Source organism: Chaetomium strumarium (assembly GCF_033439665.1).
Source record: "Chaetomium strumarium strain CBS 333.67 chromosome Unknown B0T15scaffold_4, whole genome shotgun sequence".
Lineage (NCBI taxonomy): Eukaryota > Fungi > Ascomycota > Sordariomycetes > Sordariales > Chaetomiaceae > Chaetomium > Chaetomium strumarium.
In genome coordinates, this window is record NW_026944432.1 from 3,734,339 (window position 1) to 3,760,017 (window position 25,679).

The 25,679-nt window shown below is 57.3% G+C and overlaps 11 protein-coding genes across 11 annotated transcripts; 5 read left to right on the top strand and 6 right to left on the bottom strand.

Annotated features, from left to right (window-relative positions):
• Positions 1-448: 448 nt before the first annotated feature.
• On the top strand, positions 449-2,735 carry B0T15DRAFT_220941 (cytochrome P450-like protein). Its single transcript, XM_062862811.1, has 5 exons — positions 449-670; positions 740-1,345; positions 1,404-1,636; positions 1,699-2,633; positions 2,700-2,735. The coding sequence occupies exons 1-4, from the start codon at positions 605-607 to the stop codon at positions 2,363-2,365; spliced, it is 1,572 nt and encodes a 523-aa protein (XP_062721969.1). The 5' UTR covers positions 449-604; the 3' UTR covers positions 2,366-2,633; positions 2,700-2,735.
• Positions 2,736-4,748, top strand: B0T15DRAFT_220651 (glycoside hydrolase superfamily). Its single transcript, XM_062862807.1, has one exon. The coding sequence runs from the start codon at positions 3,040-3,042 to the stop codon at positions 4,327-4,329; it is 1,290 nt and encodes a 429-aa protein (XP_062721970.1). The 5' UTR covers positions 2,736-3,039; the 3' UTR covers positions 4,330-4,748.
• Positions 4,540-6,091, bottom strand: B0T15DRAFT_220123 (uncharacterized protein). Its single transcript, XM_062862804.1, has 2 exons — positions 4,755-6,091; positions 4,540-4,701 (listed from the first exon to the last, which is right to left on the bottom strand). The coding sequence occupies exon 1, from the start codon at positions 6,003-6,005 to the stop codon at positions 4,803-4,805; it is 1,203 nt and encodes a 400-aa protein (XP_062721971.1). The 5' UTR covers positions 6,006-6,091; the 3' UTR covers positions 4,540-4,701; positions 4,755-4,802.
• On the bottom strand, positions 6,015-8,322 carry B0T15DRAFT_485616 (uncharacterized protein; the record flags this gene model as incomplete). Its single annotated transcript, XM_062866300.1, has 5 exons — positions 6,015-6,949; positions 6,980-7,081; positions 7,156-7,275; positions 7,562-7,988; positions 8,104-8,322. The coding sequence occupies 5 exons, from the start codon at positions 8,320-8,322 to the stop codon at positions 6,015-6,017; spliced, it is 1,803 nt and encodes a 600-aa protein (XP_062721972.1).
• A 181-nt stretch (positions 8,323-8,503) lies between these two features.
• Positions 8,504-9,570, top strand: B0T15DRAFT_221056 (uncharacterized protein). Its single transcript, XM_062862812.1, has one exon. It carries the CDS (start codon positions 8,870-8,872, stop codon positions 9,425-9,427), a length of 558 nt encoding a protein of 185 aa, XP_062721973.1. The 5' UTR covers positions 8,504-8,869; the 3' UTR covers positions 9,428-9,570.
• Positions 9,571-10,028: 458 nt separating this feature from the next.
• Positions 10,029-13,783, bottom strand: B0T15DRAFT_220118 (Frag1/DRAM/Sfk1 family-domain-containing protein). Its single transcript, XM_062862803.1, has 8 exons — positions 13,316-13,783; positions 13,090-13,257; positions 12,686-13,018; positions 12,504-12,630; positions 12,340-12,381; positions 12,192-12,276; positions 12,099-12,144; positions 10,029-12,044 (listed from the first exon to the last, which is right to left on the bottom strand). The coding sequence occupies exons 1-8, from the start codon at positions 13,404-13,406 to the stop codon at positions 10,045-10,047; spliced, it is 2,892 nt and encodes a 963-aa protein (XP_062721974.1). The 5' UTR covers positions 13,407-13,783; the 3' UTR covers positions 10,029-10,044.
• A 1-nt stretch (position 13,784) lies between these two features.
• Positions 13,785-15,431, top strand: B0T15DRAFT_220472 (U3 small nucleolar RNA-associated protein 6-domain-containing protein). Its single transcript, XM_062862806.1, has 2 exons — positions 13,785-13,969; positions 14,044-15,431. Exons 1-2 carry the CDS (start codon positions 13,880-13,882, stop codon positions 15,187-15,189), a joined length of 1,236 nt encoding a protein of 411 aa, XP_062721975.1. The 5' UTR covers positions 13,785-13,879; the 3' UTR covers positions 15,190-15,431.
• Positions 15,265-15,870, bottom strand: B0T15DRAFT_397774 (PUA-like domain-containing protein; the record flags this gene model as incomplete). Its single annotated transcript, XM_062864922.1, has 3 exons — positions 15,265-15,527; positions 15,580-15,714; positions 15,771-15,870. Coding segments are annotated over 3 exons (498 nt in total), but the record flags the coding sequence as incomplete, so codon positions are not given.
• Positions 15,871-17,315: 1,445 nt separating this feature from the next.
• On the bottom strand, positions 17,316-18,726 carry B0T15DRAFT_396734 (eIF3 subunit 6 N terminal domain-containing protein; the record flags this gene model as incomplete). The annotated part of the gene is made up of 2 exons (XM_062864856.1): positions 17,316-18,230; positions 18,298-18,726. The coding sequence occupies 2 exons, from the start codon at positions 18,724-18,726 to the stop codon at positions 17,316-17,318; spliced, it is 1,344 nt and encodes a 447-aa protein (XP_062721977.1).
• A 405-nt stretch (positions 18,727-19,131) lies between these two features.
• On the top strand, positions 19,132-19,847 carry B0T15DRAFT_512036 (mitochondrial large subunit ribosomal protein-domain-containing protein; the record flags this gene model as incomplete). The annotated part of the gene is made up of 3 exons (XM_062867954.1): positions 19,132-19,247; positions 19,326-19,647; positions 19,797-19,847. The coding sequence occupies 3 exons, from the start codon at positions 19,132-19,134 to the stop codon at positions 19,845-19,847; spliced, it is 489 nt and encodes a 162-aa protein (XP_062721978.1).
• Positions 19,848-20,347: 500 nt separating this feature from the next.
• B0T15DRAFT_221213 (uncharacterized protein) lies at positions 20,348-23,953 on the bottom strand. The gene has a single exon (XM_062862814.1). It carries the CDS (start codon positions 23,787-23,789, stop codon positions 20,376-20,378), a length of 3,414 nt encoding a protein of 1,137 aa, XP_062721979.1. The 5' UTR covers positions 23,790-23,953; the 3' UTR covers positions 20,348-20,375.
• Between the last annotated feature and the right edge of the window lie 1,726 nt (positions 23,954-25,679).

Consider the following 25,679-nt stretch of genomic DNA (forward strand, 5'->3'; position numbering starts at 1 on the left):
TCTATACCAAATACGTGTAATGTACGTATTGGAATCCGTAGAGTACGTATTGTACAATACAATACATGTACAAGTACCCCGGTTTTCGGCATTCACGGGGGTTGCATCAGACAACGGGCCCGCAACCGGTATGAACCAGAGCCGTGCGTCACCGAAGCCGAACCTTTGTTCCGCTCGCATTCCGCACATTCTCATCGCATTTGATGGAGCATTCGTCGTCGGCACTCATTGGCGAGCAAGGACCAAAACAGGAATGTGGACATCCATGTCGCGGCTGCCAGTCCGACGATAAGCTGATAAAGCGCCGTGCCCTCACCATTTATGCCGCGGAAAGCCGAGCTCCTTCCGCCGCACGCTGACGGGAGAGGATCCATGGATAGAATGGAAGTTTCGACATCACTGCCCTGGAAGTCGATTCCTTGACTAATAGGACGGCACTATGCGGTCGGGGCAAGTACCGTCTCCCGTCTTCCCCAGGGCGATCGTGCGTCGCTTACTACGCAGTCATGACCTCTTCAAAAGCGTCCTCTTCCCTTCCCTCCACAGCTTCCCTCCGTGAGTCCACGTTGCGTCGTTCTCCTTGCCGCGATCAGCCGACTTCACGATGGCCGTTAGCGCTGCCCATGTCCAGCTCTGGCTGGGCCTACTAGTGATAGCCAGCATTCTCTACGTAAGTGCTGCCGCTTGGGAGGGACGGTGTAAGCCACACCCCGCGCTGACAATTGACGAAACGCTATAGACAGCATGTCTCGTAGTGTACCGGCTATTCTTCCACCCGTTGGCCAAGTATCCGGGCCCGTTCCTGGCCAAGCTCACGGATGCCTACATGCTCTACTACGCCTGGAGAGGCGACCGTCACCTGGAGTTTTGGCGGATGCACGAGAAGTATGGCAAAGTCGTGCGGTTCGGGCCCAACTCGCTCTCGATCAACTCCAACACGGCTCTGAAGGACATCTATGGCTTCCGGGCCAATGTGCGGAAGGCCGAGTTCTACGACGCCTTTGTGCACCCGGCCCCGAACACGCACAATGCGCGGGATAAGGACCTCCATGCGCGGAAGCGCCGTGTGCTCTCGCACGCCTTCTCGGACGGCGCCATCAAGGAGGTCGAACGCTATATCCTAGCCAACATCAGGACCTTCTGCGAGGCCATTGGCGACTATGGTCGGGCCATCCAGGACAAGAAGGGATGGAGCTCGCCCAAGAACATGTCTGACTGGTGCAACTGGCTGGCGATGGATATCTTGGGCGATCTTTGCTTCGGAAAGGCCTTCCACATGCTCGACCGCCCGGACAACCGTTACGCCGTCGATCTCGTCGGCGTTGCAGCGCAGCGTCATCTCCTGGTATGTGTCTATTCCGAGCGGAGGAATCCTTTATGAGATCGATCGCTAACGGGACCAGTGCGGAACAATGCCCATTATCAATAAACTCAGCCTTGACAAGATCCTCTTCCACAGGATCGCAGCCGGGCGAGCCAAGTACATGGCGTACAGCCGCCAACAACTGACCGAGAGAACGGCGCTGGGGGACGAGACGGACCGGCGGGACTTCTTCTACCACCTCCTCAAGGCGCGTGACCCGGAAACCGGGGAGGGCTTCTCGACTCCCGAACTCTGGGGTGAATCCAACCTTCTGTAAGCATTAGACCCCAGAAGCCTCCCTGCTCGCCGCAGCTCACTAACCCGTATCCCATTAGCATCATTGCAGGCTCAGACACAACCTCCACAGCCATGGCCGCAACTCTCTTCTACCTCGTCCGGCACCCGGCCGCCCTCGCCAAGGTAACAGCCGAAGTCCGCTCCAAGTTCGCCTCGCTCGAGGAGATCCACCAGGGCGCCCAGCTCACGTCGTGCACCTACCTGCGCGCCTGCATCGACGAAGCCATGCGCCTGTCGCCGTCCGTAGGCGGCCTGCTGCCCCGCGAGGTCCTCTCCGGCGGCATGACCATCGACGGCGAAGCCGTCCCCGCAGGCACGATCGTCGGCACGCCGCACTACGCCATCCACCACAACCCGGCCTACTACCCGGATCCGTTTGCGTACCGACCGGAGCGGTGGATCGTCGACAAGGAGGAGCCCTTTAGCGAGGCGCAGGTGGCGCTGGCGCAGAGCGCCTTCTGTCCCTTCTCGATCGGACCCCGCGGGTGCATCGGAAAGGGGCTGGCGTATGTTGAGATGAGCATCACGCTGGCGCGCGTGCTGTTCTTGTATGACGTGCGGAAGGCGGTGGGCGTTGCGGACCCCGGGGAGGGCAAGATCGGCGCGGAATGGGGTCGCGACAAGGTCGGTGAGTTCCAACTCGTGGATACGTTTACGAGTCTGAAGAACGGGCCTATGGTTGAGTTCCGGAGGCGGGAGCTCTGAGGGTGAAGTTCGGGCTGCATGGCGACCAAGGCGTGAATAACTTCATCAGGAGATGATGAGAGATGATGTCAAGGTTAGCAAGAGTATGTTTAAGGTGTACCACTAAGTTGATTCTCTTCCAAGCGTCAAAAGCAAGAGTTGGTATGTGGTTGGATGCTCTTCGCTGTCTCAGGAACACCAGTGGTGCCAATGTCGTCGCCAGTGCTACATTCCGGCGAGCTCGATTCGTGGAGAAAAGCGAGGCGATGCAACTCGGCATCGGCGTCTTGTGAGTAAGGGCGCTACAGGCGTTCTTTCCGGCACTCGGCAAAAGGTCACTGACGAATCCCGGCAGATCGCAAATCCAACCCTAACATCCAGCGGGTGCCAGATCTGGGCATTCATACCGTCCTACGTACCTAGATGTCCATCTCACGACTGTTGCGGCCATAGCACAGGCACATAGTGCCGGATATGCGCCCATCCACGAGCCGCTCGAATCAAGAGGCATTGCTCCCCCTGGCACGCGGTCAGGTCTCAGAGATCGGCCGTTGCCGGAAGTCTCCCCGCTCATGATGAGGTAGCTACTGATAAATAATATTCAGCCGGGGACCGCACAGGTTTTACGGTGACTATGATGCCCACGATTTCAAGCGGGTGCTTGCCTCACGACCAATCCTTCGGACCCCGCAGCGATGAGGCTCTTACTTGCATTTCTAGGTCTTGCCAGCATCGCCGCTGCTGTGCCTAGCCCCCAACTCACCGAAGATGGAGGAGTATCGGGACGCGCCACCTGGCCAAATGGCCCGTTCGTCACGTCCGGCCACTGGATCGTCGACGCATCGGGCAAGAACCTGACCTACGCGGGCACCAACTGGCCGGGCCACGCCGACGTCATGATCCCCGAAGGGCTGCAGTACCAGTCCATCGAGACCATCGTGCAGAAGATCAAGAGCCTCGGCATGAACGCCGTCCGCCTGACCTTTGCCATTCAGATGGTCGACGAGATCTACGCCAACGGCGGCCGGGACATCACGATCCAAAGAGCCTTCGTGCAGGCGCTGGGCCAAGCCAACGGCATAAAGGTTCTCAACCAGGTGCTGGCCAAGAACCCACAGTTCACCCCATCCACAACCCGACTGCAGGTCTTCGACGCCGTAGCCGCCGAGCTCGCCAAGCAGCAGATCTACATCCACCTAGACAACCACATCTCCAAGGGCATGTGGTGCTGCTCGAGCACCGACGGCAACAGCTGGTGGGGGGACACCCACTTCCCGCTAGCCAACTGGACGCGCGGGCTGGCCTACATGGCCGAGCACGGCGGCAAGACCTGGTCCGGTCTCGTGTCCGTCGGCCTGCGCAACGAGCCGCGCGAGCCGACCAACAACCGCACGCTCAGCAGCCAGTCCTACAACTGGCAGGCCTGGCACGACTATATGCGGCAGGGCGCCGCCGCCGTGCACGCCGCCAACCCGGGCTTGTTGATCTTCCTGTCGGGCCTGTCGTTCGACACCTACCTGACCCCCGTCGTGCGGGGCCAAGCCTTGACGCCCGGCACGGCGACTTTTAATCGCGATCAGTTTGCGCCGGGTTTCGCGGACAAGCTCGTGCTGGAGCTGCACAACTACGAGAACAGCATTGGCAGCTGCGCCAGTCTGCAGGGGAACCTCTTGCGGAACGGGTTCGAGGCGCTGCAGGGTGGTAATTCAGTGGCGAATGTGTTCCCCGTGATGATGACCGAGTTTGGGTTCCAGATGGACGCCAGCACATGGCGGGGCGTGTATGCGAGTTGCCTGGCCAGCTTCTTGCCTTCGATCAAGGCCGGGTGGACGATTTGGGTGTTGGCGGGCAGCTATTACATCCGGTCGGGTACTCAAGACTATGACGAGGGCTGGGGCCTGTTGAACCATGACTGGAGTGCGTGGCGCAGTCCGAGTTATGTCGACGGGGCGCTGAAGGCTATGGTGAGGAATACGCTGAGTTGAGGCTGTCCACGACTGGATACAGTATATATAGCAGTAGCGATAGTAGTGCAGTGAGCTGGTGGTCGTCAAGCGTACTTTAGAGAATTTGTTCTGTTCGTTGCTTGTGTCTTGAGGATGTTCCATAAAAATAGTGAGAGGAGAAAGCTCAACATGACGAACGACTGCAAAACACCGTTTTTCTGTGAAAGACAAAGCGGATACCGGTGCTGGCAGGAAAGTGTAGAGTAGTAGCTATCAGAAAATTCCAAACCCAATCGAACTCTGCCACCATGAAGAGAGCAGAGCAGTCACGGGACCCTTCGAAGCCGCGGAGCATTCTTTAGGGTCATTCCGACCAGAAAACCGACATCAAAATAGCAATTAGAGGCACGGCTAGGGAACTGTCAGCGAATATCAACACGGCACCGCGTCGAAACATCACCTACCTAGCGTGAGCACAATGATGTAGCCAAACCCCATACCCTTGACTACGGTCAGTAGCGTCCTCGATCCGGAGCTCTTGGAGTCGGCAATCGGTGATATTTCCTCCTGCTTCGTCCGACACACATCGCCGGGAGAAGACTCGTGCCCGTCCACAAGCCGCAACAACTCCTCCTTGTCCGGCAAGTCCTCCAGTCCCGCGATCCAGCTCCTGAGTGAGCAGACGTATTTCCGTTCCCTCCAGCTCCCTGTAAAGGGGCCGGTCGGATCCCCACGTCTCTCGCCTTCACCTTGTCTAGGGGCATTCCTCGTGGAAGTCCAACCCAACAGGTTACGGTGGGGGTTTCCGTCATAGCCCCTCCTCCGTCTCCGGAATCGTTCCAGAAAGCAAATTCAGCTCTGGTCCCATCTGGCGAGACTGACACGGCAAATCTCGACTCGGCGCCGACTCCGCCCCGCCGCAGAAACCTCTGTACTACCGCGCCGAAGTGCGCGGCCTTCTCTTGACGGGACAACTTCGACTCAGTCTCTAGGGACAGTGCATCATGCTGGAAGAGCCACTCGACGATTAAGTAGTGCTGCCAAACGCTAAGCTCGACGAGGCTATAATGGGGAGAGGCAGGGGTGTTCGTGACGGTGCCGGGATCATCATTGGGGTCGGCAGAAGAGCCGGTGTGGTCGACCGCTTTATCTAGAATCCCGGGCATTGGAAGGAGCCGCGTTCGTGTCTTCGATGTCAAAAACCCCCGGTCGAGCAAAGCATCCAAAATCGACCAGTTGACTTCTTGTTCCGTCCGCTGCCGCCTGAATACTGCGTACGCTAGAAAGATCATTTTAGCAGTGCTGTATCTGGCTGTAGGTTCGTTCGCAATCCACCACGTCGGATACTCGTGATCGGAGAATAGAAACGCACAGTGGTGCAACGCGCTCAGCAGTATACGCCCGCGCAATGCCTTACCAAACCGGGCTTCCGGTTCACTCCCGATGCGAACTATGGCAGTAGCCATGGTACTAGCCGTAATATAGTCAGAGTAGTATTCGGGAGACGAACCCCTTTCCGGCACACAAACTAGTATTTCGGCGTTAAGGTCAGTCCGCGTCTCTAGGTCTGGCCACAATATGCCTGACTGGTCTAGAGCGGTGTCCACAAGGCGCAGAAAGGTGAACGGCGCGTGGTCAAGGCTATGGGCTCGCCGCATCATGACTAACGAGAGCCACACGGAGTCGCGTACTAGACCCATGGAGTGGAAGGACATGAGCCGAAGCTAGGCTAGCGTCAACTGGCGAAGAGCCTCGGCGGCGCTAAAGCCGGCCAAGAAAGATTCCATTTCATCTTTGATTGCCTGGTTGTCGAGGAACTCGGGGATGGACCGGTGAGCGTAGCCGATGGAGCCCGTTGCCGACTCGACAAGCCCCCTGCACCAGCCGTTCACGCGCTTGCGGCTGAGTTTGATGTGCTCCTCATAGGCCATACCATCCAGACCCGTTTCAGCAAAGTCGTCTTGCTCGGCAAACATCTTGTCGACGTTGTACTTGTCGAGAAAGGAACAGGCGAATAATGACACTGGCAGCCTCCAGTGCCTGGACAGGGCCAAGATAGCAAGCGTCTGATAGGCCTTCTTGCGGTCTGGCTTGCTGAGCGACTTAAGTATGTGCTCGTATAGGCCGTCGAGCTCGTCGGGTAACAAATCGACCACCTGCACCAGGGCGGCAAAATCGGCGCCATTCTCCAGTTGGTCTCGCACCTGCTTCACCAATAGGGCCGCCCAAAGGAAAATACCTTCTGCTCTGTCGGTAATAGCCGTGACAAGACTGCGCTTTGCCTCCTGATCCGAGATGTCATCCAGTCTTTCCCAAGCATACGCCTCCATGTCGAACCTCGTAAGTTCGTGAAGCCGGAGCCTCTTATTGTCCGAAAAGTTGTACATGTACATGTTGTCCTCTCTACTCGAGACGCATAACTTCACGTCTCGTGGCGCAGTCGTGGTCCAGCCGGTCAGCAACTTCACCATCTCCTTGTGGTCGTTCTGCGCCGTCTCCTGGTATTCGTCGAGGCCATCGATAAAGAAGCAGAAACAGTGCTTGGCATTTCGACTCGTGTTTCTGACAAGGCGAGCGAAGGCAGTCCGAACGTCTTTCTCTGAGATAGCAAACTCGGTCTGAACCTGCCACGATGCAACCCTAGCTTTGGCCCATAGCTCTGGTAAAACTTCGGGTATCAGCTCAGGACGAGACTCTAAGACGTCGTGAAGGAGAGAGCGGTATAGCCCGTCCAGGGACTTCTGTTTCGATGATCCCGGTCGCCAAAAGAAGTACTTTGCGACCACAAGATCTCGGCCGTCTGTGAAGTGTGAGCACCATGGCTATTTGCAGACAACCGTATGTGTGAGACGGGTGAATGCTTACCGGCCCATTTGATGAGCTCGGCCCGCGTTCTCGGGTGGTCGCCCAAGTATTTCATCAGCGTCGATTTGCCGGATCCCAGTTTCCCGGATATGGAAGACGCCCTCCCCAGAAGAGAGCCAGCTAATGAACCTATCCCTGGCCGCACGCTTCATCTCATCTTCATCCTCCTTGTCAGAGGATGTCTCGTCGAGGTTTGGGCTCTCGGTCCGCAAAGAATCGGCATCCTCTTGACGGGAAGCCTCGCTCGTAGATGCTATGTCTTTATCAGAAGCCGGCTCGCCCTTCTCGGAAGAGTTGTTGACGTCCGCAGAGTACATCATATGGTTCTCGACACAGGATTCATCCGCGTCCTGTTGCGCAACGCCGTCTTCGTCCTCGAAATTGTAGTCGCCGCTTTTGACACTACTTGCATCGCCACCACTACTGCCGTAGCTGCTGCCATCAACACTGCTATCGTGGCTGTCGTGAAAAATCCATCGAAACGTCTTGAGATGCGCCTCTTCCACCATATCAAAGCGGTCATGTATTCCTTCGAACGCCAGACTCTTCGCAATCCGGCTTTGTATGATAGACGAGAAGGCATCCTCCTGCACCTCCACCAGCCGACGGATCTGCTCCTGGGCCTCGGCGCTGATTCCCGCGACCCGGATGCCCTGGCGGAGGTCTTCGACGTTGCTGCGGAGTCGCTCAAGCTTGCCGGCGTCGCTCTTGGCCGCCTCGACCAGGGCGTCTAGGGAAGTCTTGTTGGGGAAGGTCAGATGCAGATCAAGCTGACTGCGGCAGTAGTCCAGACGCTGCTCCAAGTCCGCCCTCTCGTTCTCGTGCACCTTGTTCTTTAGCGCCGACCACAGAGCCTGGCTCTTGGAACCGGCGTCTTTCGGCTTGATTCTCCCCAGAAGGTCGACCAGCATGACCGACAAATCGCGGCATTCGGCAGCCAGCACGCACAGCTCCCTCTCCTTCCCCCGACAGCCGCGAGTCATCGGGTGGGAGTAGGCGAATCGCAAAGCGCTTCATTTCGGCCGCAATGGCCTCGTGGCTCCGGTTCTCTTCCAGGCTGCCATCGAGCGCTTCGTGGATCTGTATAGCGCCTTTGACCAGGCTTGTGCTAAAGGTGATGAAAGCGACAATGCCAGATGCGAGACCGACTGCTGTGACTGGGTCCATGGCGGCTCTTCTCCGCCCGCGCCAGCATGAGTCGGGCTTCGGTGAGATGATGGGAAAGCGAGAACAGGCTTGAGGATGACAAGCGTCGACGGATGGTCGTCCTCGGCTACCCCATCAAGGCTTTTTGCTGGCAGGCTGCCTCCTCGCCTCCTGCGCCAGCCATTGCCTGTTACACAGCATGTACGCCGCCCGCATGCATTTGGGAAACCCGGAAGGGGATTGTCGGGTTGCTCTACACATGGCCGGATAACTACCATGGCTGAGGAGATTGCTGGAAAGGCCTATTTGATACAGGAGTAGTCGTCTAGAAGAGGGAAGAGCACCCATGTGATGATCGTGTGTCAGGTACTGTGAGAGCTTGAAGGGATTGCAGTTAAACCGCCTGCGCTATCGATCGCCCGGAAGTTATTACCTCTTAACAACACAGTGGTAAATTGTTTAAATTGTACGGGACCCGACGGTTGGTGGTTGTCTGGTTGAGGTTGTGCGAGCCAAGTCGGTGCCCACAAAATGCCTCCCTGAATGCCAGGCTTATGGCACCGCCACCATGTGCCCTGCACCTTCCTCACCTTTCTTCAAGCGAGCTTCGCTTCATTGTCTAGATAGACATATCTCGACATTGAGAGGAATATTCTTTAATGAAACAATACCTCCACTATTTACAGCCATCCGTCCCAATTCCCTCTTCCCCCTGACCGCAACCCCCCGGTTGCCTACCAACCCCTCAACCACTGGCCTTGTCCTTGACCGCCCTCCCAATACTCTCATCATCACGGCTCTTTCCCTTGACACCCGGCGTGTGCAGCCCCCCGGTCACGTCCTCGGGCTTGGACCTGCTGCTTTCCTTGCCGAGATCCGCCATCTTCTTGGGGTCCTTGGCCTGCTCTTCGGCTTGCACCTGGTCCTTGTTTTGCATGTGGGGAGACTCCGAGGAGGAATGTCCGTAGCCCGAATTCCCGGAGGCTCTTGTCGAGGAAGAGGTAGAGAAGAGGGAAAGGGGCCGGCAGAAGGTGCGTTGTTGACCAATGGCGGCCTGGGACACAAAGGCCCTCCTCGCGACGGTTTGCCGGGCGAACAGCATGGTGTATTGTACCTGCCGGGGTAATATCAGATCGGATTGGTGTGGATTGGTTTTGCGTGCTAGGAAAGTTGTACAGAGGTGTGGTATGACTGGAAGGGAAAATTGTCATGCTCTGGGTGAAGACGGATGGACTGCCTTTATATAGAGGATCTGCTGTGGTGGGAATTCACTTAAGTGGTGATGTCACTGTTGATCGTCACCCGCGACCAGCGAGGTCCGTCCTTGGCATGCTTTCATCAATCCACCTCTCCCAAGGAATGATACATGTACGGAGTACTCCGTACTTACATCCCTAATTCTGATTAAACGTATGTTTGTAATATCCGGTGTATTCTGGGGAGCTGTGTTTCTAGATCTCCCTGGTAGGAATAGGGGAACTGAACACGAAACAAACTGCAGGGCCGTCGAAGCTGCACTTCACCTTCTACCCCTCGGGCACAGGCTACAGCGAAGGCATATTCCCGGTGTAGTGTTGCTGACGTCTACTCCTCCGTGTTTCGATACGATGCGCTCTTTGACAGAATTACCAAGATTAGATAGCTTTGAATTTGGTTATAGCACCAGCACACAAGGAGAGGAAAATACAGGACCTCGCCACTTTGGTTCCTAATCCAACCAACGGCCCACACCCCGTGCTCTCTCTAGAAGTTAAAGTACCGCGGTTCATCAAAAACATGATAACGATGCCCCCTGACACCCTCACCCCTAAACAGAGCTGGGAAGCGCCAGCCCTCGGGCACCTCATGCTCCGGCACGCGCTTATCCCTTAGGACCTTGGGCGCCGTCCACGCCGACACGCTGTCCTCGTCGGTCGCGGGGACCACGAACTTGGCGACCTGTAGCTCGGTGTCGGTGATGGTGCTGCGGCTGACGCGCGCATAGCCCGTGCGGCGCAGGCCCTTGAACAGGATGTACTCGCACCAGCGGTCCCAGTCGGTCTCGTCCACGTCGTGCATGCCGCTGCGCTCCGACACGTACGTGTTGTAGTTGCCCTCGAGCGGCTTGGTGACCAGGTACGACAGCAGGATGCTGGGGCGGGGAGAGCTACCCATCAGCTTGGCCAGGTACTCGGACTGCAGCCGGCGGTCCTCCGGATCCTCTTCCTGGCCCGAGTGGAAGACGAACACGTCTACTAAGCTGCCGTACACGTCGAGTGTCGCGTGGATGGCGGGCGCCAGCTCGCCGACGGGGCTGGGCAGCAGGTGGTGGGTGGAGTTGAGGATGGGGAACTTGGACAGCAGCGCGGCGCCCCAGGTGTGCTTGTTGGGGCCCGGGCCGTAGTCGACGTACATGCCGAGGTCTTCGGCGAGGAACTGGGTGGTGTCGCGGTTGCCCATGATGATGCGCTGCAGGTCCGACTCAAGAAGGCCGACCACGTCGAGCTCGAGCTCCTTGATCAGATCGCGCATGCGGTACTCGGACGACCACATGTCGTTGTCGAGGGAGAAGTGGATGGTCCAGATGCCGGCGGTGAGAAGCCGGTCATTCGCGTGGTAGGGCTTGTAGTCGTTGGTCGGAAATCGTAGGAAGTTGGCGCAGAGGAAGAGGATGTTGAGAATGCCCAGCGCTCCGACATGGTACTTCCTGTGTCCCGTGTTTGTAGCACGGCGACGGTCGGTACTGCGGCCGGACTTGGCTTGCTGCGAAATTAGATCGAAGATGCCGGCGCCAATCAGGAGCATCATGGTGATCATGATCCAGTCCGTGTGTTCGCGGACGAGAGGGCCGCCGGGTACGAACGCATATGCGACCACCCAGACGTGGAAGAGAACCAGAAAGTTGTAGATGAAAAAGCCGAGACCGAAGGAAATGGCAGGACTCTTCTTCGAAGCCCTTGCAATGAGGGGCACGGATATGGCCATCAAGTAGACCGTGATGGTCAGCGCACCATAGTAGCCAACCCACCGGGGGAAGAGGGTGAGCAGGGCGGCGCCCAAGCAGCCCACACCGTACGCAGTCCACGTGGTGACCAAAGCCGGCCTGAAAGAGCCAATGAGTAGGCCAGCGGTCATGGCGGCGATGGTGTACCAAGCGTGAACATTGGACACAGGGCCCCGGATCGGGTAGCCATCCCAGACCCAGAGGATCATGGTACTGGTGTCGGAAAGCAACGAGTGCAGGCCGAAGAACAGGCCGCCGATGCCGAGTGCAGAAAGCAATGCTGAACCGCTATTGTTTTCAACGTAGCTCCCGCTCTCTAGGGGCGCCCGGCGTGTGAATCTCAAGGCAGCGAGGACACCAAGAACCAGGCCGGTGCCGTTCCAGCCACCGTTCGCGGCATGCATGATGGGCCAGATTGGATTGTTCGTGTGCCATGCGAACTTGGCAACGGATGACATGAGCAAACCGATGGTCCAGGCGAGGACACGAGCCTCCAGCTTGGCGGGCTGGGCCGAGTCCGAGTACAGGGTCGCAGCCCATCCTAGACAACTCATGAAGACACCGAGCCCAACGGTGAAGAGGCGGTAGACGGGATCCTTAACCAGGTACGCCAGGAGACCAGCGAGCGAAAGTAGGTGCGTGAGGCGCTGGTTCTTGATAATCAGGGAGCGCAAAGGTTTGACACCGAGAAGCGCAGGGGCAACTGTTGACATGACAAGGGCCTCGTAGCCAGAGATGCCCATGTGCCAGAGTGGGAAGTCTGAGGAGGAGTTAGGCTGAGTAGGGTCAAGTAGGTGGCTGAATTGTGACTTACACCAGACGACAAGGCCTAAGCTGGTTAAGATGGACCAGAATACGTACTGTGCTGCGTTAGATCGAATTTCCCCCTTTTGAGGGACGGACTTACGCCGTGGTACACATCCGCAGCGATGTCAAGGGCCTCGCCCAGCCGGAATCCAGCAGAGAAGACACCGCCCGTGGCTTTCTCCTTTCTGTTCACACACTCATTAGGCACGTGCTACGGCAAAAACCATAAGGGAAAGGTGGGTACTCACTCCTTCTCGAGAACAGCAGTGGGCACAGACGACGTGTTGGCACTATTGGTCCCAGTTAAGAACAAGAATTCAACATCTCATTGGAGTATGTCGAGTATATACACAACCCCAAGCCCGCAAGCGGACGAAGGAGAAGGTGCTATAGTGGGAGCCATTGGACATACCCCTTGCTTGCGCCCTTGACATCCCTTATGACCACCTCGAATGTGTCAAAGTCTAGAGCCGTTACCGCGTCAAAGCCAACGTCGAGGAGAATCAAAGACCACTCGAAGAAAGCGTAGATTGTGTAGGCTAGCAACGGCATTAGCATTTCCAGATACTATGACGAAACCATTATCCATCTTACCTCCTGGCACACGGTGAACCTTGTGTTGGATAAAGAAGTAGACCAAGGGCACGAGCGTGCCGAAGAAGCCGCCGGCCAGGTATTTCCTGTACTTAATAGCCTTGGCATTCGGGGGGCTCAGGGCGATGCACCCGGTCGTCCAGGGGATCGTAAAGACGATGTACGAGATCATCAGTATATCGTGCCAGTCGTGGTCATCGGTAGAGGTGATGTAGGTCCATCCGCCGCATGTAAGCGTGCGGATGACACCGGAAATCGCGATCGCTTTAGGAAGGGTGCGGCCGGGCTTCGCGGTGAGCAGGTACCACAGCCCGACGAGGGCAAATCTCGGACCTGGTGCGCGCCATCAGTAATGTTGTCGGGGCCGAAGCCGTCGACGGTCAAAGGTTTCGAGCCGAGCGTACCGGAAGTGATGGCAATGAAGATCATGAAGATGGAGCGCTCGGGGTAACGGTCGCCAATGGTGGCGGAGACGGACGGGAACCATTCTTGCGGGTAGCCGTACCATTCGTTCTGGACGATCTTGTGGTAGTGCAGCGCGGAACCAACGATGAGGGCGCTGAGGAAAGCAACTGCGACAGTCAGTCTCTCGATTAGACGGGCTCGCCCTCTGACACCACCAAAACGTACGGTAGGCAACGGCGGTGTGCGACCAGCTCACCCACTGGCCGCCGAAGGACAGCACGACGCCGGCGTCCTTGTCCTTGTAGCGGGACGCCATCGTGCCACGCGAAAGATTTCACTTTCGAGGAGCTTGCTCGAATCGAGTTGCGAACTTCTTCTAAGCGCGCTGGAACATGTCAATTTCCCCAAAGATGCTAATCGCAAGATACCAGAACAAAGGGAAAACAAAACAAAGAGTAAAGAACGTCAAGAAAAAGGCGTCGTTTCACGATCGAAAGGTGAACGAATCTGCTGACGGAGAGCTCGGCGTGCGATTCAGGGTGCCATTCCACATGAAATCCCCCGAATCCCTGTCCGAGACTCCAGGGAGGATTTGGGTGGATCTAGGGGTAGCAAATGACAGGCGGTGAGAAATGGCAAAATGACTGCCCCCACCAAAAAGTCCAGTTCAAGTTCCTGTTCCTACGGAGAGCTGTTACTCTAATGGCAAGCTTCGATTCTTGAACTTGTCCCTCGCGTCCACCTCCATCGAGAACACTCGGTTACCTCTGGAAACAGCCAATCAAAAGTATGGCCGGTGTATCCGACAAAGCGCGCTTTTATCTCGAGCGCGCTGCTCCCGAACTGCGAGAGTTCGAAGAGAAAGGGATCTTCTCCAAGGTCCGTATCTCCCCCATTCCGTCCGCAACCAAACAATAACCAATTGGCCTCCTTGCTAACCACGCATTTTCCAGGATGAAATCCGCACCCTGGTAACCAAGCGCTCCGACTTCGAGCACCTGATTCTCTCGCCGGGCACCAAGCCCTCCGACTTCCTGTCGTACGTGAGCTGGGAGCGGTCGCTGGACCGGCTGCGCGCCAAGCGCTGCCGCAAGCTCAACCTGTCGCGCTCGAGTTCGTCCCACGCCAGCCAGGCCCGCACCTTCGGCATCTTCGAGCGCGCCGTGCTCAAGCACCCGGGCTGCGTGCCGCTGTGGCTGGCCTACCTCGACTTCGCCGCCCAGGCGAAGGCCACCAAGCGCTGGCGGCGCATCGCCACGCGCGCGCTGCGGCTGCACCCGACGAACGCGCAGCTGTGGACAATCGCGGGCCGGCGCGCCGCGCAGGGCGGGGATATGGAGCGCGCGAGGGCGCACTTCCTGCGGGGGTGCCGGTTTTGCACTGGCGACGCCGCGCTTTGGGTGGAGTATGCGCGGTGCGAGATGGAGTGGTTGGCCAAGGTGGAGGCGAAGAAGGCTGGCAAGGGCGTCCGGAAAGGGGTGAATGCCCTGGAAGCCATCAAGGCCACCGAGGCGGTCCAGGAAGGGGATATCATTCGGTTCGATGAGGAGGATGAGGAGAGCGGCGACGAGGGGGAGCTGATGCTGCCTGATCCGGATGCGCAGGGGCAGGGGACAAAGAAGAAGCCCGACGTGTTTGACGAAGAGACGACACGGAAGATGGAGCAAAGCCCGGCGTTGAGTGGCGCTATACCGATGGCGATTTTCGACATCGCGAGGAAGCAGCCGTTCTTCGGGCCTGCGGCGGCCGAGCAGTTCTTCGACGTGTTCGCCGGCTTCAGCAACCTATCCTCACAAGAGAGGATCGTGCAGCATGTTCTGGCCGCGATGGAAGAACTGTTCCCCAACCACCCGTGCACTTGCAGCTGCCAGATTCGGCAGCCGCTCATTGGGGTTAGCATTGTTACTGCTGCGTTCCCCAAGGCGTTGCGGGAGTCACTGGCCAGGCTGAAAGTCGCGTTGGAGGGGACAACGGACAGGAAGGCCCTCGCGCGCAAGACAGTCGTTTGGGTTGACGCCATCTTGGCCACGGAAGGCCTGGATGAAGCTATCAAGACGGTACTGGAACATACGAAGCGGTCATTGGAGTCTCCTAGTTGATGCCCCTGGGACATACATTACGGTTGATACGGCTAATCTTACAATGCTGGCCACCACTTCCTCTCCCAGCTATAGTCATTGCTGGGCTGCTTTCTGCTCGGCTACACCCATTAGGTACTCCCACTCTGCCGCGCTTACCTTGCTGACGCTCAGCCGCGACTGCTTGAGCATCTGCATGTTCTCGAGCGGTTTGCCGGGTCCTCCCATCTCCCGCAGCTCCTTCAGCCCGATCGGGACTGCAAACTTGCTGCGAAACTTGACGTGCACGACGCTCCACTTGGGATCGGACGGCTTTGAGTTGGGGTCGTAGTACGGTGCTTTGGGGTCGTGTGCGGATACTGGCAGCGTTGTCAGAGTGTATGTTGGGTTTAATAGACCTGGAAAGCTCACAGTCGGGTGAGTGCTCCTGGACAATCTCCATGGTTCCCACGATGCCGGGTTCTTTGCAATTAGAATGATAGAAGAATGCCAGGTCGCCCTTCTTCATGGCTCGGAGGTTGTTACGGGCCGCATAAGCGCGGATGCCTGTTTCTTGGTTATTCCATGCTGCCAGCGAATAATGATCTGAAGTTGTTTCTCACCGTCCCACGGCTCTGGCTCTGACTTCGCGGCCAAGTCGTCGATCGAGAACTTGACATCGACCCCGTTCTCAATCCGCGACTCAGGCTCGGCTTTCATCAACCAGTAGTTTCTCTCCCCGCCTGCACCGCCGGAGGCTGAGGCTGTGGTGCCACCGGACGTCTTCGGTTTCTCATCGCTGCCGTTTGCCGTTGTGCCCGTAAGCTGTGCATCTTTGGCTATTTCTTGTTTGTCGCTGGAGATGTCTTCCTTAGGGGACGGCTTCGGTACCCCGGGTTCCTTCTGAGTGTCCTGTTAGAGTTCGCTCGGAGCAATGGGGTTGATGTGCGCAATGCGGGTGAGGTTGATGTGAGGCGTGGGTGTGAAGGCAATATGTAGCATCACGACTACTATATGGGAGGGAGCAATCATTGCTAGTATCACCTTTTCGGCTCCCTTCTTAGCTTTGGGTGTTGGCTTGACGGAGGACTTGACATTGTCTCCAGCTGCTTCCGTTTTTGTTGCAGTAGATATTGCACCCTCTTCAGCTTTCTGGAGTCGCGCGGAGCGTCTTCGTGTGGGCTCCGAGTTCCCTCCCGAGCTCAACTTCCTCTTCGGCATCTTTAAGTGATTCTTCGATGATGCTTCAATTTACATTATTGGCACATCAGCCGTTGTGCGTGCCCAGATGCGATTTCAGTTCGTTTAAGATTTGCAGGGTCGGTGAGGAAGAAGCACAGTGTAAATAGTCATGGTACCTTAATGAACCAGATCACCATCTCACTGCCTTAAGCGATCTCCGGCCCTACGGGTGAGAGCTTCATGGCTATCAGCGCCGTGGGGATCCGTGATGATTCATGTCCATGCACATACAAGTGCGGCAATTCATGTAGATAAATGGGGCTAGGCGTTTTCCGAGTGAACTTCGTATACGTACAGCTCCGTACAGATCCGTACGTACGTAAGGTAAGTTTGGTATACGAGTTAGTGTCTTTGGCCAAGGGAGACTACCTACTAATTAGTTTCTTTCGGCCTGTCTAAGTAGGAAGGGTTTCAACAGTTCCAGTCGTGTAACGCAGACTCAAGGCAATCTGACAGGCTGACAGCACCCGGCCCATACAAGACCGTAATGGGTTTGTTGAAACGGATTGGGCCCGGTCTCAATACCTGAGGCGACTACAAGAAAGGACGGATCAGATTACTTCAAGGGAAGAGAGAATCAAGTAGCACAGCCAGGTTCCATGATAAGTCGGTAGCCGTATTTTGAGACGCCGTCAAGGTATAAATACAACGCCGCCCACCCACCGCTGCCCCGTCACAGCGATATGGCAAAACGCCCATTGCATAATGATCTAGGCCTGTCTATCGTGGCTCTCAAGCCTCCAACTCCGGGCTATCGCGCCCAGGGCACGCGATCCGTGGGGGCGATTGCGGCCCCGAGGCGCCACACCCCGCCAAGTCCGCCTCGATGTCGACGGCGGGATTGTCGGCCTGCTGGTATTGGAGTCTTCAATCTCCTCCGTGTCTTCCTCAGTTTCTACGGCATCCTCGGCTGTAGGCTGCTCCTTCTATCTTGCAACCGCCGCGCTGAGGACCTGCGTCCTGAAGAAACCACCCTTGGTCTTCTCGATGACCTGCTGGTACACTGAGCTTGGCGGGTGGTTCATGACCACGGTGCCCTCCTTGTAATCGATCTTGGCGTCGAGCCTTGTGTCGCGGATGAGGTTAACGATCCACTTCTCGGCCGCATCCGTGTCCAGCCCCAGCCGCGCGCTCAGATCCTTCAGAGAGATGCGCGCGTGAATCTTGCAATAGCTTTCGAAGATCAGGTGCCTAGCCGAGTCGACGAAATCATCGGCGTGCGCCAGCAGGAAGAAGTCGCTGCGGAGGACCTCCTCGGCCAGCACGAGCTGCCGCTGCGCCTCCTCGAAGTCGAAGTCGATGCACAGCGCGTGCACGAACCGCGTGACGGGGTCCTGGTACTCGTACGCCTCCTGCTTCACGATGCGGACAATATCTTTCATCTGCTTCTGGTGCACGCCTGGGTTCCTTGCCCGGCCGCGGTTCGTGATGACGGCCACGGCCAGGTACCGCAAGATCCACGCGCAGTTGGCCTGTATGGTGTTGATGTAACCGGCGCTGAAGAAGAGGTCGAGGATAGGCTCGCGCGCCTTATCGAAGTTGAACAGAGGGAAGAGCGCCCAGTGGATGAGGGCGGTCCGATGTTGCAACTGCGCCAGCGCGTTCTGGGACAACTTGGAGTCGATGATCTCCCGCACCTTCTGCAGCTCCTCCATAGCCGATTCCCAGGTCATAGTGAGAATCTCGCAGGCAAGCCTACCCCACGTCGCGTATGACACCTTGTCGTTGTCGGTCGAGAGAACTCGGAAGCGGTACAGCATCTCGGACGCATCGCTGTAGTTGCCGCAGCTGTACTGTAAATTACCAAGCTCGAAAAGAGCGTCGACCATCTCCATTGTGACCTATCACCCGAGGGCCAGCAGTCAGCACCATCATTCCAAGCGCCGTAGGGGCAAGACAAGGGCCTACATTGTGTTTCCCCTTCAAGAACTCCAGGTTGGCAACCTTGTCGCTCCGCAGGTTATTGACTACATCATCCCGCTCCAAGAGCTCGATAATCTTGCTTGTCTCCTGCTCGTATTTCTGGAGCTGGTTGAACACCTTCTGCTTCTTGTCGGCGAACTCGGCGGGCGGCTCCTTGAGGCCTTCCAATTCACAGTAGAGGTTGGCGACGTAATCGGTCATGTTGGTCTTCTTGAGCAGCGAGTACTTCGCCTGTGTGATTTCGCGCAGCTTGGCCTCATCCTTGACCTCTTCCGTCTCGTTGTCGACTAGCTGACCGGCGTTGAACTCGAGAAGGGGGAAGATCATGTGCCTGTCGAGATGGCGGGCGAGCTTGAGGATCAAGTCGTACTCGGACAGGGCGACGCCGCCGTTGGCGGTCGGTGCGGAAGCCATGGTTGTGTCTATGTAATCGGTATGCGCTAGAGAATATGGTTCGAATAACCGACTTCCTGAGGATGTTTGAGGACGCGGCGCCCAGGAGAGGGAGGAGTCGAGGGTCGGGTATGCAGGGGGAGAGAAACCCGACAATCAAGAGAAAGCGATCCTGTGAATGTTTGGTGGGGTCAAAAATTGGAAAGTTGGTGTTGAGCGTCCGGATGCGGGCAGGCACTTAGGAAGGTGGGTCAAGCGGGACGAGAGACGGGGTCCATTTTCGTGCATGGTGAGGGCGGTGAATAATTCTGCCGCCGCCCGGCGATTTTCGCAGCCGCAACCCGAATCGGGAAAGCCGTCAAAGATTGGGATCCAGAGGACTCGCACGACAACGCAGCTAAGACCCGACACCATACAATCAAAACAATGTTGCGCCCCGCGGTTCTCTTCCGGGCCATAGCTGCCCCTCCGCGGTGGATGCCGCTGCCGCTGCCGCTGCCCCGACAATTCGCGCCATCTCTCATCCTCACCACCTCCAGAAGGTGCCTTGCAACAGAGGCATCATCAACACCACAACCCTCTCTCGAAAGTGCATCCCCGACCTCTACCGCACCCACCAGCGAAGCGCCAACGAAAGCCCCGCCAGTTCCCAACCAAACGAAGAAAGCAACGAAACCAGCCAAACAACAACAACAACAACAACAACAACAACAACAACAACAACGACCAAACCAAAGAAAACCGCCCTTCCACGTCGCCCGCACACCATCAGGCAACCTAGCCGTGTACGAGCTCGCCAAGCGGGGCGGCAACAAGAAGCTGACACTGCTCAAGAAGATCGAGGGGGATCGGGCGGCCCTGCGCGCCGCGCTGGCAGAGGGCCTGAAGATCACAGAGAAGGACGTCAAGCTGAACACGCTGACGGGGCATCTTCGTGTTGAGGTGCGTTGACGGAACTTTCCTAGAGCATGTGTGGGGGCGGACCGCGAGGAGAAAAGAGCGGGAAGAGGGAACAGAGGGGAGGGATGGGGTGAAAAAGGGAGGGGGAGGCGCTTAGGGGAGAAAATAGTTTTGCTAACTTCATGAGACAGGGACATCGCAAGACCGAGATCACCGCGTGGCTGGAGCAGCAGGGGTTTTGAAGGACGTGGAATAAGTGACGGTCCTTTGACGGGAGAGGGTTGTGTGTGGGTAATCAGAGGGGGAGGGAAAACACTATGGGGCATTGGAAGGGGGAACTGTCCTGCCGATATAATGCCTGTCTGGTGCTCTCCGTCGGAGGCCCAACGGCGGAAGTGTACGCTTGGATTGTACCGAACGGCTCGAGCCGAGCTACGGACATAAAAGAGGGAGAGTGCCAGACTAGATGTGTACAAATACAAATTGTATAAAAGTACTGCTGTTAATGCGCCTCCAACGCTATGCTTCTATGTCATCTACCTCATCTTCCTCGTACTACGGTTCACAGCTTTATAGACAAGCGACAACCCAGTGATTCGGCCACATGGTTCATCCGCCAATGCGCGTGCTCAAAGACCCAGTATGAATTCGCCCGCAGTCTACGCAGTCTACGCAGTCTACGCACAGACACTCGCTCGCTACCCAACACCTAACGCCAGCCCATTCGCAACTGTACTTGTACCTGCCTATCCCGAGCGCCCGCAGTCTCCTTAATCCGCCATGCAGGCATAGTCCATCAGATTCGCCAGTACCCCTTCCTTCGCCCACTCCTGCGCTTGCAGCTGTAGCGCAGTAAGCACTCCCTCCTTGGCAGGAAGCACCTCCGGTGGGATGCTGTTCTTTCCGGTGGGGTCGTTGGGGTCCCGCGCCTTCTCGGTCAGCCGCTTGAGAATGCTGACGGCGAGCGAGATCATGTAGACGAGGTCGGGGTCCCGTTTTGGCTGGCCCCTAGGCTGGCCGCCGGCAGTCCTGGCGGCCAGACCCTCAAACTGAGCGCTGAGCTGCCGAGCCAGGAGAAATAGGTTCTGAGCAAAGCCATTGCCAGAGGCAAGCCAGGTGCGCGCAACGCCGCTTTCGAACCCGGGTGCCAAGCCAGCCATGACGTCGGCGGCGAGAAGGCCTTGCATCAGCAGCGGTTTGCGGGCCTCGACGAGCGACGGCAGATTCATGGCCCGGGGCTCCCGTAAATGATCGGGGATCGGCGATATAGCGAGGCCGAACGCTCGAGTGAGAAGTTCGCACGGGGGCGAGGAGTTGACAGCGGCCTCGGCCGCGAAGATGGTCGCGTAGTACGACCTGTTCGGCTCATATCTAGCGAGCAATTTCGCAAGACAGTCCACCGCATGAGGAAGATAAGGGTGCAGAGCCGGATCGTAGAGAGAGAAGAAGAGCCGGTCGTTCGACAATGTCGGGCCTGGTGTAGGAGCAAAGGCAAGTAGGAACTGCAGCAGGCAAAACGCCTGCTCGCGTCCCGGTATCTCAACAGCGCCCGCTATGTTCGACAGGAGAGTCACCAAATCTTTCATCAGATCCAGCGTGTCGATGTGGGTCCTGAGAAGCATCTCGCGTGTGCCGAGATACCTAATCACGACACAAAGGAACTTGATGACAGTGTCGTCCGCGAGGCATGCATGGTTCTCTTCTCGCCAAGACAGGTTCCGCAGAATCGTGGTAATGCAGATGAGCCGCTCCACTGCGCGATCGAGCGTGTATGCATGGGAGCCGAAAGCAGCCACTTTACGCAACGCGAGCCTTTCCACCCGGCTGGCACGAACAATGTCCTCGTACGGAGTGATGGTAATCTCGTTCGATGCTTCCTCGGAATTCTCCACCAAGAGGTCGAGCTGGTCCTCGGCGCACTCGACCAAGGCCTCGACAAGTTCATCGCAATGCCTGAGGTCGATCTGCGGTATGGGGATCGGCTGAGTCGGGCTGACAAAGTGGTAGTCGTTGCAAGTTAGGGATGCCAGAGTGTCGAGGGCCAGCCGAACCTCCCCGTGTATCCCACTCTGGATGCTTTTGGTAAGAGCGTGGATATCGACGTTCCCGAAATCGATCGGCAACGGGACATCGATCTTGGTTCGCTCCAGCTCGTTGCCAATCTTCCAGAGGGCATTCACGTCGAGGCCGCCAAACGTTGTGAACTCCCGCGAACAGGGCATGTACTCTTCCGGATTTGTTGCGAACGGCGCCGGGAACTTCAACGAACTTGCAGCGTCATCCGCTATTCCGTGATTTTCGGGGTGGGCAGAGCCGGGCAGGGACATGGTCCCTGCTTTGCTCTGCGCAGGGGAAGGAAGGTGAAACTCGTCGGCTGTAGGCGTCGGCTGTACGTTCCTTGATAGGTTATTGCGGGAGTGTCCTTGGTTGGGGAGCATTGACTGCTGCCCATGCGGAGGTTGAACAGATGGAAACCCGTTGACGCCCGCTTGCTGCGTCGCTGAGGCTTTGATAGGAGACGGCGTCTGGCCCTGCTGGAGTTGCATTTGTTGTCCGGGGAGCATCATCTGCCCAGGAGGCATTGCTTTTGACGGCGTGCCTTGCTGCATATTCTGTGCGTTCGCCATTGCCCCTTGCTGCTGCTGCTGCTGCTGTTGTTGTTGTTGTTGTTGTTGTTGTTGCAATCGCATCTTCTGCTGCGTGGCCCAGAATTCTTCGTACTTGAGCAGATTCCGCTCGTAGACAGTCCTGAGCTGTTGCGCCACGGCGGGCACCACCTGGTTAGGCGGTGCGAACGCCATCCAATGGGAAACCTGGATCCAGCCATTTGACTGCGTCGCGTTGCGATATCCGCCAAACTTGTTGAAAACAAATTGGAAGAGGTTATACAGTGGGACCGGCCGACCATCAACAACAGGTTGAAGATCAAGGGGCAGACCCTTGGAATTCATGAAGGCCGTCAAGTGCTTCATGAACTGTTCTGGGGGAGGCATCCGCATCATCAGCTGTTGTGAAACTCCTTGCTGCGGTCTCATACCTCCTGCCGGTATCTGCCCGTTCGGGCCGCCTGGTCTGCCGGCCACCATGTTGCGCATTTGCGCCTGTGCTTGTGCCTGAGCCTGAGCCTGGTTCTGGTTCTGGTTCTGGTTCGGCTGCGCTTGGATCATATTCTGGGCACCCATCTGCTGCATTTGCAAGTTCGTCCGCTGAGCTTGTTGCTGTAACTGCATCTGGTACAGAAGCTTTTGCTGCTCCATGGCATTCCGAGGTTGCGCCATCTGCTGTGGGAACATCATGTTGTGCATCTGGCCTGGCATCTGGCTTGGCATCTGGCCTGGTAGTTGCCCTCCTAGTTGTCCTGGCATCTGCCCAGACATCTGTCCTGGACTAGACATCATCTGTCCCCCCATCTGACCTGGTATTTGGCCGGGCATCTGTCCCCCCATCTGCTGCATCTGTTGAGATACTTGGCCCATCTGCAGTGGCATTTGCGTCATTTGCTGTGGCATCATCTGCCCGGCCATTGCGTTCGGGGCAGGCGATGGCCTTGACGGAGACTGCGCGGTGCTAAACTGAGGGTTGAAATTCTGGGGGAAGTTCTGCGGCATGAACTGGTGGGAGCTGTCCGACGGCATAGGGGACGCTTGCGAGAACTGCTGCGCGGCAGGCGAAAACGGGTGTGGGGAGGTAGACGCGACTCGCTGCGGAACGCTTCCCGGCCGCATTTGATTGGCCATGATGGGCGATGGTGTCGCGTTCGACGAGCCATTCGGTTGAAGATGCGGATAGGGCGACGGCTGGCCCGACGATTGTTGCGGCATGCCAGGCTGCTGGAAGCCCGAGAAGGCGGCTTGCTGAGGTGTCTCGGCGCGCGAAGCCGGCAGCATGCCGGGCGCAGGGCGTGGCGACTGGCCCATGCCTTCCTCTCTCGGACGGGGTCGCTTGGAGGGAATGACAGAGTTGGTCTGATACATCGGGTTGGGAAACGACGGTGATGCATTGCGCATGGGGCCTTTGGGCATCACCATTTGCTGGGGGTTCGCGAATTGCGCATTGAAATGGGCAGTACCACCCATGAAGGACGGATCCATCATGGCCCCGGCAACTGCCGAGGGGTCGTTAACGTGAGGGAAGCCGTTGCCATTGTGGTTCGGGACAGCGGAATCGTTGATCCAGGAGCTCATGTCGGTCGGAGGAAGAGGGCGGCAACGGCAATGGTCGCGCCCATCAGGTGAATTCCTTGCAGCGCCGTCAGCGACCACGAGATTCGTGCAGATCAAGTACCATCAACCAAAATAGCGATGAATTAAAGATGGGTAAGGGGGCCGGGAGTGGCTTGTCGCGATGGAGCATTCGCGACGCGCGATTGTGTTGGGGAGCAGTGAGTTAACGCCCGGGGGTCATGGAAGGACGGCTTTCTGGGCTGTGCTCTGCAGGCCGGGGGCTGGGGATCCACTCCCAGCAGAGAGAGCAACAGAAGCCACCAAGGGGCGGAAGCGCCAGGCAAATAAATGCATACCCGGCACCGACACCGATCCGGAGCAGAAGCAACGACGGTTCGGTTCAGTGCACGCTGGCCGGCCACAAGACCGGAACGGGGGAGTGGAGGCGATGTCAAGACGTACAATCAGAAGGCCAGCAGGCCGGTCCCGACGGGAATTGCGAGTCCGCGTGGAGCGAGCCGCGAGAAAATTTCGCAGCACCTTCCCGGCGTCGTCAACGTCCAGCCAACAAACAGAGCTTTGCGCAATCTCGATCGCATCGAGCTAGGAAGCCCAGACACCGATAACCACGAGACCGATAATGTCGGGAAACCGAAGCGGCAGGCCGGGGTGGATAAGGAAGGGCAGGTCTTACCTCACTGCCGACTGCGTAGGGCGGGCGCGTGTTGCTTGGAATTCCCACTGGGCAAGTTTGTGCTCAGCGATCAGGCGGACCATGTTAAGGGGTCTAGCGCAGTGGGTCCAAGCCGCAATCCAGCCAATCGGAAGCATGCTAGCGTGTGACATCTTCAAGCCCGTGGACCTGGCCGGAATCCTGTCTTTTCATCGTCCTTGACTCCCTACAGACGCGAGGAGTCAAAGCATTTATTACGATTCGGTTGACGGTTGTGAACGTCGCTTTGCAAAGACGCTTTTCAACAGCGGACACCCAGGTCGAAGCGTTTGGCAATCTCTCTGGAGTCGCCCAGCGGTAGCCTTGACCACTGCCAGGCGCTGGCCATCAGTCCCGATTAGAGCCAGCCCGATAGGCTAATTCAAGATCACTGGGAGGGGTCGCCTCAGTGATTTTTTGGCTTTTATGTTGCAGACAGAGCTGACATCGGAGGCCGTGATGTCAATGGAAAGTCCCGAGAGTCCAGGCTGCCAGGAGAAAATCCGGCGACATTCATCAGGTAGCTTCACCGCTGGACTCGGAGGATGCCCCGCCACTCGGCTCTGCGTTACCGCGCGACGTGGATACCATAGGTTCCTACACATTTCACCAGTCAGTCGTGTGTCATACCTGCAATTTGAGGATTCAATGCTCAATCGCCCAAGAGCCTTGCCCTTGACGAGATCCCAGGAATTGCTAGGAAACTACAGGCTGGACAGCACTCACATGCCGGACTTCAGACCGAATCCAGATGTAAGACGTTTGTTGAGGGCCCAAGTGTGAGTGTGGGGGAGTGAACCGTCCGGCGGGCGAGCAAGGTGTCGACCGTACTAATGACCTAAATGCCGTCGCTGGTAAAGGGCGGCAAGACTCGACACAGAATGCTTCGTCTCAAATCTTTCTGCTAGCTTTCATCCAGGCTGCCGCGCCTGCGTCTGTTTTGCTGCCATCACTGCGTCACTCTGGAGCACCTCACGTACGGTCGCAATTTGTGGGTGCTGGATTTGGTGGGCAGAGACTTCCGGAGGGATAGTGGCCGCCGATGGGATTGCTCCGCAGGAGAGCACCGCAAACTCCCTCATGAAAATGAAGCAGGGACTGAAGGAAACGAGGGTAAATTGAGTGTACAAGACGAGAAAAATGACGGACGCAAGGGGGCGGTGGGCAGTTGGGCCCTCTTAAGTAGTGACTGGCCTCCA

Excerpts from the sequence above, each read along its gene's own strand:
- B0T15DRAFT_220118 (XM_062862803.1), bottom strand. The coding sequence starts at position 13,406 with ATGGCGTCCCGCTACAAGGACAAGGACGCCGGCGTCGTGCTGTCCTTC. Across the intron at positions 13,258-13,315 it reads GCACACCGCCGTTGCCTACC|TTGCTTTCCTCAGCGCCCTC; the intron begins GTACGTTTTGGT and ends TGACTGTCGCAG. Across the intron at positions 13,019-13,089 it reads CTTCATTGCCATCACTTCCG|GTCCGAGATTTGCCCTCGTC; the intron begins GTACGCTCGGCT and ends GGCGCGCACCAG.
- B0T15DRAFT_221056 (XM_062862812.1), top strand. The coding sequence starts at position 8,870 with ATGTGCCCTGCACCTTCCTCACCTTTCTTCAAGCGAGCTTCGCTTCAT.
- B0T15DRAFT_220123 (XM_062862804.1), bottom strand. The coding sequence starts at position 6,005 with ATGTCCTTCCACTCCATGGGTCTAGTACGCGACTCCGTGTGGCTCTCG.
- B0T15DRAFT_220472 (XM_062862806.1), top strand. The coding sequence starts at position 13,880 with ATGGCCGGTGTATCCGACAAAGCGCGCTTTTATCTCGAGCGCGCTGCT. Across the intron at positions 13,970-14,043 it reads AGAAAGGGATCTTCTCCAAG|GATGAAATCCGCACCCTGGT; the intron begins GTCCGTATCTCC and ends CGCATTTTCCAG.
- B0T15DRAFT_220941 (XM_062862811.1), top strand. The coding sequence starts at position 605 with ATGGCCGTTAGCGCTGCCCATGTCCAGCTCTGGCTGGGCCTACTAGTG. Across the intron at positions 1,346-1,403 it reads CAGCGCAGCGTCATCTCCTG|TGCGGAACAATGCCCATTAT; the intron begins GTATGTGTCTAT and ends TAACGGGACCAG. Across the intron at positions 1,637-1,698 it reads TGGGGTGAATCCAACCTTCT|CATCATTGCAGGCTCAGACA; the intron begins GTAAGCATTAGA and ends GTATCCCATTAG.
- B0T15DRAFT_220651 (XM_062862807.1), top strand. The coding sequence starts at position 3,040 with ATGAGGCTCTTACTTGCATTTCTAGGTCTTGCCAGCATCGCCGCTGCT.
- B0T15DRAFT_221213 (XM_062862814.1), bottom strand. The coding sequence starts at position 23,789 with ATGAGCTCCTGGATCAACGATTCCGCTGTCCCGAACCACAATGGCAAC.